Genomic DNA, 13051 nt, shown 5'->3' with positions numbered 1-13051 from the left:
AAGAAAATCAATTCTATTGAGATAGTTATTCAAAAAAAATTTTTTTAATTCAAAAACCCTAGGTTAAGAATCTATGCTTTAATTTAAGGGAATGAAAAAACACTAATGAAACTACCAAATCTCTTAAAAATTAAGTAAACACATATACTGAAGAGAAAAGATTCCTCGAGACTATTTTCCAACCACAGAAATGAAAATGTAACATTCACTACTACCAGGGCACTTCCAAACACAAAACCCAGCAATAAGTGTCATTAAATTATTCTGTTGTGGTTGATCTGATTTCAATAGCGTGTGACACTTTCTCTACTGCTCCAGGTTTCAATCCCTTCAATATTTCTCATCTTATGTGATTCAGATTCCTATTTCCCTATAAATTCTCCCACAGAAAATCCAACCAAGGCCCTCAAGTTTTCCTTTTGTTCCTTTGGTAATGGAGAATCTTCATAAAACAACTGGGCTGTCTATCTTTTCTCTCAGGTTCATTATCTGACCACTTCATCTCTTCTCCTAATCCTAATCCTGCATCTCAATCTTTCATAAATTCCTAACATGTCATCTAACTCTTATTTTGCAGATGAGGAAACTAAGGACTAAGTGGTAAAATAATTTGCCCAAGTTCATACAGGTAAGTAATATTGCTCCACAAACAAGACACTCCATGTTTCTGTGCATCTGTTGTTTCAGATCTCTGAATGTTCGATGCAATTTCCCAAAAGCAACTGGGCCCAATTTCCTTTAGTTTCTGGCCCTGTTCACGGCTCAAAAACACCACTTGTCCAAGATGTACATGTTGATAGACTAAAATGATGACCTGACCTTCCAAGTGAATGGCAAAATCTAGAAAATATGCTTTTTGAAAATCTTGTTGTTTTTCCATCATGGGTGGCCAGATATATCTATTTCATATTGCTATGGATGTCTCTGAAACTTATAAGTATTCTGGGATTCCATGAAATTATTTTGCTATGCAAAGAGAAACCTTTAGAAGAAGCTTACCATCAACAGGAAATCCTTCTCTAGTTTGGACCTTACACAGGACATCTTTCTTGATACGGTTGAACATATCTCTCTGTTTCACCATTTCTTTTTTCATAGCAATACTTAGCTCATGATTGAACTCTCTACTTAACCTCTGTCATGGAGTCAAATAATTTTAGTGTATGAATATGCTCCAAAGAGCCTCTTCAAGTCTTCATTTTATTCTACCTAGTCAGTAAATCAATTAAATTAAACAAACATTAATTTAACTACTTAAGGTGCACGGCATTCTGTGAATCACCAGGAATAGAAAGAGGAAAAAACAATCGCTGCCCTGAGGGAGCTTATATTCTACTATGGAAAATACACATGTAAATAGAAAAGCAATTACAAAACGGTTCAAAGTATTTCTAACTGATAGGAATGAGAAAGGTTTCTCTCTTGTAAACCTGAGGTATACTTAAAAGTCACAGGGGATTCTACAAGGAGGTGATTAATTCCAGAGTTAGGAAACAGACTTCCATCCTTCCCAGTAATCAACAGAGAATTTCAACAGAGAATCCAGGAGGCATTCTATTGGAGAAAATGGCAATCAGCCTTGATTTTAAAGATTAGGTACAGCCCAGATTTTCTGTGACTCATTTATATTGCTATCATTCATAAATGTACCTAAATAAAATCTTTTTCAATCAATTTATATTTTATGTCTTTACAGATTGTTGGAGATAATGAATTTGTGAAGCAGGTTTGACATCTTTAACTTACCTTACTCTGTTTTTAAAGGGTGCTTTATCCTAATAATCCTAATCCTAATATTTCAGAAACTGGTATACAAATTTTTGTTCACCTTCCCAATTTTATCCATAATTTTTGGATTTCCTTCACATCACTTCTCAACCTTTACCTTCTTAGAATAAAAAGTCCCAACCCTGAAGAAGAGGATAAGCTTTAGATACAAATACATTGTGAAGCAAAGAGGAAAGCTAATGAAATTTATGCCAAAGAATCTCTCTCATCTCCTGAGAGTTAGGGAATTAAGGGATTGAACAAATTGGGAAAGACTTGGAACAGTCTGGGAAGTACAAAAGGAAATCAACAAGCTTCTCCCATATCTTCCTGCAAAAGCCTAAAAGCTATGGTTCGCCAGAAAAATGCTAACTACTGACAAGACACGGCAGTTGAAATAAAAAGGTCATTTTTTTTCAATGAGATGTCATCCATGAATAACCTAGAACAAAAAAACAATAAAGTTTAAAACGCAAACCAAACTGAATTTACACAATATGAAATCAAACTTGGACTGAAAATAACTAAGAGCCAGAGTCATGAACATTTTTGTTAAGACCTATTTAGGCCTGTTTCAGATTAAATACTTTTGTCAAGCTATATACTTCAGAATCTGTAGGTGTCTATAAATACAAAAGCTAGGATTGTTTATCCTATCCTATCTCTTTCCCACAAAAAGGAAGTAACCCAGAACCTAATAATAAAAGTTCACAACACAATTCATATTATGACAAAGGAATAAAAATTTATCTTCACAGAATGACTAACAAGTCAGGCTCTCAATTTTTCCAAGGATTTATAAAGTTACAAGAATTTCTGGGCCAACCTATTTCTGGGCCAAGCTCTGACCTTTAATAAGCCTCAAGATCCAACTCTCATCTCTCCTGCTCAAAGAAAGACAATTGATATTCCACACTCAAAACTGTTAACTTCATATCTGGTCTATATTGTATCTATAGTCCTAAGTGCTTAAAGTCAGGCATTTAAAAAAAAAAAACAGCAGATTTTAATGTAACTACCAATTCATTTTTTTTTTAAATGAATACAGTACCTCTCCAAAATCAAATATGTTCTTAGTGAAGGAATCTTTATCATTTATACTAAGTACTTCTCAGTTTAGAAAACACTTTCCTCATCACAACCCTATGAAGTAGTAATTTAAGTATATGACTACGCATATTTTACAGATGAAGAAATTAAGGATAAATGAATTAAAATGACTTACCCAAATCTTTTGTTTTATACAGAATTAATAAGAAAAGTGAAAGGAAAAAGTTGCTTGAATAATGCAATAAAGGTCATTCTTCTCATATATCTTCAAAAGATGCCCCCTATACAAAAACTATCATAAAGTTCTGCTTTTGAAAATCCAAATTGCTTAATACTTGAATCTCAAATAGACAATAACTTAGGCTCCCAAACCTTAAAGTTGGTATGAAAGGGTCAATGTATTCTAAGTATAAAGTACGGTAAAGTCTACTGACTGTGGAACATCAATATTAAAAAAAAGAATTAGACAGACAATAACGTTAGTCTAATAATCACATTAGAGCAAGAAAATACATAATAAAATGTACATCCAGCTTTCAGAAAATTCAAGAATAATCATGCTTATAAAATATAAATTAGGTGTGATTATATATTATCTACTTTACAGAAAAGATTCAGAAGTTTTCTTTTCAATTCTCTAAAGTCAGGATATAGAGTTTTTAAAGATGGGCTTACAATCTTCTTAAAGTTCTTTAAGATATTTACTGCAAAAAAAAAAAACTTGGAAAAAAGACCTTTAAGAAATTCTTTAAGGCAGTTATTACAAAAATTGAGGGTATAGCTCAAATTTAAATTTCCAACATTCATAACAACAGTCATTTATTTCTATTACAGTGTGAGACACTCAACTAAGTTTCTTCAAAGTTCTCTTTCCATAATACAATGTATTAGCTCTTCTTAGCTTTCCCAGCTTCTTCAAATCTCAGCTCAAGTCCCATCTTCTACAAGAAGGCTTTTCCAAGCATACAGCATGACCTTGATAAATGTTTGTTGACTTGACTCAAAAAGAACTTTAAAGTTCATCTATTCCACAGCTTATCCTGGAATCCATGTCTTATTTTCTTAACTGCTTTGATAACTGTATTTAAATGTAACTGGTTTCTTTTCCAATTCTATGTATTTCATTTTATGCATTTAAAAATACTATTCTGACAAAGGATCTGAAGACTTTATTACATTGCTATTGTAAGAATTCCTGATTTATTCCAATGTTCTAACTTAAAGGTGGAGAAAACTGAGTCCCAGAACATTCAAGGTCACACAGTCTTCTGACTTCCAGTCTGGAACTCTTCCCACCCCACTAACCGGCCTCTCCATAATAGGGTCTCTTCATTTTCTTAAAGAAGTCTACGTATCTATATTTTTGGCCATCAGCGTTTACCTCACAGAATAACTGTAAAGGTCAAATTAATCCAAATTAGCATCATTCTAAAAGAAGTATAAACCTTTAACATAGCAAAACATGGAAAAAGAGGGAAAACTGAAGTATTTTATTATTTATTGAAATAGTTTTGTTAGCTCATACTAGGCAACCTTTTTTTAAAGAGGTGATGTGACTTAGCCATGGTTAACATAGCTGGTAAAGATTAGGGCTGGAATTACAATTTAAAGCGTTGGACTTTAAGTCCAAGCATCCAGGCCAAGTCCAATTTCATGACAGACACAACGTAAAGTCAAAACATCTGTCATACAGAGTATGAAAATAGACATGCAGACACTCTTCAACTGTTATTTTCTCTCCATTTCATGTGACTTTAGGCAAAATCAACCTATGGCTTTATTGTAAAATAAGAAAAAAGAACCAACTCTTGAGTCCTCAAGCTAATGGAAAAGGGGACTAAGTGAAGAAAGTCCAAAAAGAACAAATTCAACAGTAACTTATATGGGGCTTAAAAATTTCTTTCTGAACTTCCATTTTTAACATGGTCTTGTCAGAATTCTAAGAAATTTGCAATAATTCAAACCACACTGTTAAGGTCTGTCAAACCTCATATCCTGCATTATTCTTTGACTACTCTTTCTTCCATGCTAGGATGAATCTCAGAACATCCTTGACTAAGGCAAAGAACCTCCCTGTGGCAGACACAGGCTACCTCAACAAACATCCTGACCCAGCTACAGGTTATTGAGTCTTAGGAGGTTCTCTCTTCCTGGGAGTTCCCAGAAGTTAGAGTAAACAAAGATCCCTTTATGTCAACAAAGTCTTTAATGAAGCAGGGCAAATGACAATGTCAACAAGAATGTGAAAGTAAGAACTACATCAGATAATGAAAAACTCTCCCCCAAATAAATTCCTTTAAACATAGTTATGGGAGTCCCAATCACAGATCCCACCAGGAATCAATGATTGCTTAAGTGAACATGGGGGCAAATTGCCAATAAGGCCAAGAGTGGAGGTTCCTTTTGCCAATGAGGTCACCTTAATTTTTCTTTAATATTGAAGATTTTTGTCTTCCCAACCCTGGTCAGAAGAAGGGCCAGGCTAGAGTTTATGAATGGATCAGCAAAAATCCAACATCACTACTAGTAAATCAAACTGACTCACACACCCCACTAAGTGATGCTGAGTCACTAATGCTATCTTCAGTTGATAACATCTTCAGATGTTATTCTTCTAGGAAATGTCAAAAAAAAAAAAGCTGAAATTGATCCAATCATAAATCAGATCAACCTAACAAATATTTGAAGGCCTACAATGTGTAGGACACTGTGAGTGATACACAGAAATTTAATACAGTTGGAAAGAAACCGGTACAAACACATGAAAAATTAAACAGAAGAACCAGTTACCCTTCCAAGCACTTCTCAGACAATATTATCCTTAAATAAATAGGAGTCTCATTTGTTACATCAACAACTTTTCTATGATATTGATCTTTCTATGAATCTAAAGTTCCAGTTTTAATCCTGTTCTCACTTAGGAAATTATTATCAACTAATAAAGCAGATGGATTATTAAACAGATTAAACAGATCATATAACACAAAGTTTGACAAGTTTCTGAGAAGTGTTCAAAAATGTTTATATACTTGAAGATAATCTAGTGGCTGACCTTTTTCTAGCTTATTAATTTAACTTTATTCAATACTCTCCCATTCACCTAAAACACCATACTTTCCTCAATAGATTTGTCTTCTGCGTGAGCTTTCACTCTTACCATACCTGTCTACCTAACCTAGCCATATTTGGTTCAGTTTACTTGAGAAGAAGAAAATCTATACTGCATCCTACACCTTCCTCTCACTCCCTACAGCGACTTTATCTCTCTTGAATGACTTCACCAGGGAGCAGGTAGCACAGTGGACAGAGCTCTAGGACTGGAGACAGGGAGACCTGAGTTCAAATCTAACCTATAACGCTTATTAGCTGTGTGACCCCAGGCAAGCCAACTTGACCTCTGCCTCAATTCTTCAACTATAAAATGAAATAACAATACCATCTACCTTGCAGGGTTGTTATGAGGATCAAATGAGGTATTTGCCACAAGAGTTTAACCAAGAGTTTAACCTGCCACAGAATAGAAGTTATGCAAATGTTCATTCCCTTCTTGTTCCTCTGCCTACAAAATGGAATAACAAGGTTCTAATATCCTTAACCTTTAAGGCCGACTTATCCATTTAAAATCCAGGTAGCTAAGTAGACACACTGCGATAGAGTGCCAAGCCTGGAGTCAGGAAGACCTGAGTTCAAATCCAGCAACAGACACTAGGCTGTGTGACCCTGGGTAAGTCAGTGAACTCTGTTTACCTGTTTTCTTGTCTGTAAAATGATCTGGAGAAGGAAATGGCAAACCACTCCAGTTTCTTTGCCAAGAAAACCCCAAACAGGGTCACAAAGAGTCGGACACAACTCAATAAGAGCAGCAGCAAAATATCCATTTAAAATCAATTCAAGTCAACAAATATTAGATCCCTACCACATGCAAGGTACTGTGCTAACTACTTCAGTTGGATTCATATACCAGCCACATGGTATCATCTGAGCAAGGGAACAAACAAACTCATGAATTAACAGGCTATCTATAAGTAATATATATCTCCTCTCAGGCCTTCCTGTCTCTTTCTACTGTAGTGCATTTGTGGTACCCTTTGTCAAAATGATAGCCCAAATTCAACTCACCAATGAACTAACTGGGAAGCAAAGATTCATGGGCATAAATTTTATCCCCCAATTTCAATACCCATAATTAAAGGTTCTTCTACCTTTGAAGTCCTGAACAGGATCTCTCCATCAATCTATGTTCCCACCTACTTCTGGCCTATCTCTTGCTGACTCAGACTATTCCCTGCATTCTTCAAATACCAGCTTTCTTTGTTTCTCCTCAGCAGGTGGTTGATGCCTCTCTCACACTGCCCACAAAATCCTGAAGTTTTTTTATGCCTCATTTAGCTTCCAGACTATTTAGAAATCTCAGTTCCTATCCTAAATCTTTAAACTTGACTGTCTATTAAATTAAGCCCCTGAACTACAGAGATTTACCATGCTTATTCTCCCATAAATGTCTTTTTACAGCACTCTTTATCCATGGCCTACAAGATTGTGCACATAATTTTATTCTTCTTTCATGTGGAAAGTTCAAATCAAATTACAAAGAAGCCTGAGGTATTACTCAGAAACAAAACTGCTTTATCTATGGTCTATATAACAGACATAATAAAATAGGAGCCCAAACAATTGTATCCATCCTTCATGTAGTTAGTAAATGAAAAATTGCTACATTTTGAGACAATGCAATTATTTGGCACCCTTCTACTAAAAAAAAGGCACAAATATTTAATTGGTTTTTGAGCAATAATTTTAAAAAATTCGGATGGCCTACAGATGATCTGCATTTTTATTTTGAGTTAGTTTTGAGTACATACTTTTTTCATAAGTAAACCAAAGTTCCTATCGATGAAATTCATAATGCATGCATAAGCTGAAAGATTTCAGAATACATACAGGGCGCTACTTTTCAGTAGGAAGAATCAATACTCAACTTTAGAAATCCTGTGAAGAGGCATCTGAAAAATTTCACTGATTTAGATAACAAAAAAAGTTTTTTCCAACTTGCTTTACTAATATCTTTTTGTTTCTCACACATAACTAATGAAACATTCTTCATATGTACTCTTGAATTTCTAATAATTGGAAATACCAGTTGGTGTGAAGCATTTATTCAGATTTTTGAAATGGTTCAAGAACTTTAGGAAGAGGACTGGGTTTTTGGTTTGGGGTTTGAGGAGGAGGGAGGAGATAAGAGGAAAATGCAATTGCTATTTTTTTATTTGGGATTTTACAAATGTGAAAAAAATCAGCATTTTATAAACAGCAGATGACCTTTAAATGTCACAAACTTACTGATATGTAAATATAAACACAGAAAAATGTGATGTCAGGTAACTGCAATAAACTGATCAAAGCAATTATAATGCATTCTATGATATTATAAATTATACTGAGTCCAGAATGAGAATGATGCAAGTACCTTTTAAAGGCAAATTGCAATTCACTAAATATCATCCAATAGAAAAAAATCAACAATAACAAGTATTGGTGCTTTTTGTGAATCTTATCCTCCACTGCTGCAGCATATTCCTATGACCGAGACAGCTCCGCACCTTAGTCTAATAAATGTACAAGATTTAAATCAATTTTTTTATAGCAGGAATACAAAAAAAAAAAAACCTAAAATAATCCTCTGATAAAATCTGCTTCAAGCTCATATCTATTCTTAATTGTAGCCAACTTTCAAAAGTTGGTGGAATGTGAACTCAGACATTATAATTGGTTTCCAAGTTTTAAAAAATCTCAATTCTAACTGTGTAGTATAGTAGAAATCTCACCATTAATGTACAATTTGAACAGTGGCAAAAGCTGTGTAGAAAGTACACTTTACACAGATTGACACGTCAGGATGACAGGAAGCAACAGAACATGATGAAAACAAGAGAGAAGTATTCAAATCACCAGGGCTATTCTAGCGCCCATTTCATCTACTAACTAGCAAGTTCTAGGACCCTAAGCACCAAAGGGTATTTTAACTTCTCTGAGCTTCAGTTTCTTCTGCTGTCAAATGAGGATAATAATATATGCCTTGTTCAGCTCCATTTTAAGGTGTATCAAAAAAGATAAATCAAAGAACTTTGAAAAGGGCAAAGAACTATACAAAGGCAAGATTTTATCCACTAGTCAGTAAAGAGCTAAATTTTGGTAAATTACATTAGATGTTCATGTCATTATCTACCCCTAAAATGCCTTTGTTACTCAATTCATATGCCATAACTCTATGAAGCCTTCTTTGAATATCCAATGCCTAACTGGGTTCTTAACCATTTTAGGGTCATAGGTCTGGTGAAACCTATTAAAATGCACAAATTGAGAAACATAAGATTACAAAAGAAACCAATTATACTGAAATGCAGTTATCAAAATACTTTTTAAAGAAGTTCCCATGCCCCAGGTGAACCACCCCCCGCCACGCACATAAGTATTTGTATATGTTTCATATCCCCAAATGGAATATAAGCAATATGAAAGGAGAGCATGTTCTAATTAATCCATTTGGCCTAACAGCTAGCAGAGTGCTTCACACATCTTTCTTTTTGGGGAGAGGGGGTGTTGCCCCTGCTGGGAGTGGTAATCATCTACCCAATGTCTAATGTTCATGACAGCTATTCTTCAAAGTATGACTTTATTTCAAACACATGAAATGTATCCTCAACGTGGAACATATTCATGAAAGTAATACTTTGTTTCTATACCATTCAGTATGAGAATTTACTTTTAGTGGACAGAGAATGAAGTTATATATGGGTATCTCTTAGAGATATGTCATACACTTTACCTCTGGTCTTTAAAATATAAAGTTCTTTCATTTCTATTCCAAATGGCTATGGGGACATTTAAAGAAATTAGAAACCATATCTTCCAGGGACTGGATTGTCAGATATTCTAGTTCTAGAATCTCTGTAGAGGTGAACGCATATAAAAATGGACCCATCTTCACTTTAGTCCCTTTCATTTCGCTCTCATTGTCATCACTCTCACTGAGGTCCTCATCTATTTTCACCTGTTCTTATTCCTTCATTTTCTAATCCATCTTTCACAAAGATGCCCAAAACAATCTTCCTAAAATACAAGCAAAACTTGTTACCCTCCCCAGCTAAAGAAGTTTCTTCAGTGGGTTCCCTATTTCCTACAGGATGAAATATAGCATTCATTAACCCAGAATGGGCCTCCACAACTTGATTCCACCCTTATTCCTGCTGCTTGGCACCCTCTACTCCAGCCAAAGTAGATGTCTAGCTGTTCTCTGAACTAGACTTGCCATCTCCACTGAATTCACAGAAACTTTCCTTCATCTCCAGACTTCACATTTTCTTCCTTTAAAATCCTTGTCTTCTTTCAAAAAAGCTCAGCTCAGGAGTCCTCTCCATCATGAAGGCTGTTTCCCTGACCCCACCTGAGTGTTCTCACTTTCCTCAAATTTTCCTTGAGCCCTTTCATCTCCCCTATGCTTACTTTACTTGTGTTATGTCCATCTATATACTGTCTATGTTGCATTTTCCTCCTTGAGAGAACTTCATCTCCTTGAAAGTGGGAACCATTTCTTTTTTTCCTTCTTTCTTTTTTAATTTTTGTAGCTTCAATGCCTGGCAACATAGTGTGTTTAATAAATGCTGAACTGGACTGAACATCAGACATGTATTCTGTCTTGTTAGAAGATTTATGCAGTGGGAAGAGTCTTTCATTTGGTATGACAGAACCCAGGTTCAAATCCCAGCTCAGCTGTATGACCTGTGGGTAATTAACTTAAATTCTTTTAGCCTCAGTTTACTCATCTGGTTTTAAAAAGATGGTGGCAGGGAAAGGGAGAAGTGGGAGAAAATGAACTCTAAGAGACCTTGGAAAACTAACTCCTAGCATCACAAAATCTTGTTGGTCATTAATAAAATATTTAAATAATTAATTTAAAGGTACCCTAAGCAAAAAAGAAAAAAAAAAAGAAAACCTGGTAATTATTGTTCAGTCCTGTTTGACTCTGCCTGACCCTGTGGACAGAGTTTTCCTGGCAAAGATACTGAAGGGATTTGCCATTTCCTTCTCCAATGGATAAGGCAAACAGAAGACTTGCCTCCAGTTACATAGGTAGCATATGTTTAAGACAGGATTTGAACTCAGATCTATCCCTACTACTGGTCCCACTGAGCCACCTAGTTGCCTCAGTTTTAGGAAGAGGTTTATTTCATGGTAAGTTTTATTTTTCAACTTACCTTTTTGAATTCCAAACACAGTTTAACACACCTTGACATGGTATGGAAACAGAACACTAGTTCTAACTTGTCGCTAATTTCTGGAACCGTTTTCTCAAAAAAAAAAAAAGTGAATGGGACAGTAGAAGTAACTACTTCATTCTCCTACCAGAGTTTCTGGAAGTCACTGAAAACCAAGCTAATGAGAGGTTGAAACACTACTTACAAAAACATTTATTACCTAGACCAAATGAACTCTTGATACCAATAATTTCCTCGGAGAAGAAGAGAAAAAGAGCCTGAAAAAGTATTATGGTCAATCCCGGATCTTTTTAGTCTATATCCCCATAACACTCCTAAACCACAAAACCCAAAAATCTCCAAAAAAGTGAAATGAAATGCAGATCACAAAAGCTGAGTATGGCCAATAACTCTGCTTGCGTGACCTATGCCCTGACAGGCCTGGGAGTTCCCAGCATTTGGATCTCGGTTTCAGGGGGTTACCTGGACTCCACCCAGGGCATTAGACAGGTGTCAGGTGTGTTCCGGGGTTTCCCAGGCACAAAGGCAGCGTGAGGAGTCAGGAGGAGGGACCCCTTCCCTGTTCCTGCTCCACAGCCCCCCGGAGTGGTGCCCCCTCCAAAGGCCGGCTTTACCTTCTCCTTGGCTTTGAGGTAGCGCTGGAGAGCCTGCTGCGTGAGGTCTCGGACACGGAGCTGCCCGTCCTTGCACGGAACCACGATCCCCATCCTCCCGAAACAGACGGTCACTTTCATCCTCGCCCAGCGGTCACCAGCGCAGGACAGCCCGGCAACCGGAACAACAGTGCAGGGCGGGCGGGAGGGGAGCGGGGTTGCCCGGACTCCGGGGGCCCGGGCTAACGCCGGAGGTCAAGGGGATCGGGAGCGGGGCGGCGCTGGAACAGGTGTGTCCGCCCCGTCCCTGGTGGCACGCCCACCTGGGGGTGCGCGGGGCTCCCCGCCCTCCTCGCGTCCCGCGGGGGGCTTGGGCACGTGGGGCCGAGGAGCGCGGCACCCCGGGGCAGGGGAGGTGGCCGCGCGAAGGGGCTGCCCCCGGGCTGGCACGGCGCTGCGCTCCGGGGCGCCCGGCTCCGCTCCGGCCGGCGCTCAGGTGAAGCGCAGGCCGAGCCGCTCGGGGACGCCGAGCCGCCGCCGCCGGCTCCTCCTCCTCATGTCCCGGCCCCGTGAAACCGAAACTCCCGGCCCCGAGCAGGCCCCCCTGGCCGCGGGGGCCGCGCCGATGCCCGAGGGGGTCGTGCCCCGGAGTTAGGAGGGGGCGGGAAAACTTTTGTGGCCCAGGTCCCGAAGTCGTCCCTCCTCCTCCTCCTCCTCCTCCTCCTCCCGCTCCGCTGCCGCCGCCGCGCTCCGCGCACTCCCCGCTCCCCGCAGCCCCGGGGGCCAGGCCTTACCCCGGCTCTTAAAGGGGCCGCGGCGCTTCCCCCGGCTCCTTCGCGGGCCTCGCCCCGCTGCACCGCGGCGCGGGCTTGGAGGTGCGGGGCTGGTAACCCGAGCCCGAGAGCTGCCTACACCCCGAGGGACGCGGACACGCAGCAGCCCAGGGGACTGGTAACGGGAGCCCAGGCTTCCACCCCTGGGAACTGAAACCGGATCTCTTCAGTACACTTAGGGGAATGGGAGCAAGAGGGCAAAGCTGCATCTCTCTCTCTCTCTCTCTCTCTCTCTCTCTCTCTCTCTCTCTCTCTCTCTCTCTCTCTCTCTCTCTCTCTCTCTCTCTCTCTGTGTCTCTGTGTCTCTCTCTGTCTCTCTGTCTCTCTCTGTCTCTCTCTGTCTCTCTCTCTCTCTCTCTCTCTCTCTCTCTCACACACACACACACACACACACACACACACGCCCCTTTGAAAGGAGTTCACATGGAACAGGTGCTTCTGGCCTTACTCAAATAAATAGCCCAGACATCAAGGACCATACCTGTATTGAGGTCCTATTAAGAGACCATACTCACAGTCCCACCATAATAGG

At 38.9% G+C, this 13051-nt stretch overlaps 1 protein-coding gene across 9 annotated transcripts in view; it reads right to left on the bottom strand.

Annotated features, from left to right (window-relative positions):
- The window catches only part of PARD3B (par-3 family cell polarity regulator beta), a 1282024-nt gene extending 1269338 nt beyond the window's left edge, over positions 1-12686 (bottom strand). For 6 of the 9 annotated variants that reach the window (XM_072620095.1, XM_072620096.1, XM_072620097.1 and 3 more), the window contains exon 1: positions 11708-11974. In XM_072620095.1, the coding sequence (XP_072476196.1) occupies positions 11708-11827 (120 nt within the window). In that variant the 5' untranslated portion in view covers positions 11828-11974. The other 3 variants (XM_072620099.1, XM_072620101.1, XM_072620100.1) reach the window with 3 other exon arrangements.
- Between the last annotated feature and the right edge of the window lie 365 nt (positions 12687-13051).

Source organism: Notamacropus eugenii, chromosome 6 (genome assembly GCF_028372415.1).
Source record: "Notamacropus eugenii isolate mMacEug1 chromosome 6, mMacEug1.pri_v2, whole genome shotgun sequence".
In the NCBI taxonomy this organism is placed as follows: Eukaryota; Metazoa; Chordata; class Mammalia; order Diprotodontia; family Macropodidae; genus Notamacropus; species Notamacropus eugenii.
This window is presented reverse-complemented; position numbering and strand designations above follow the sequence as displayed.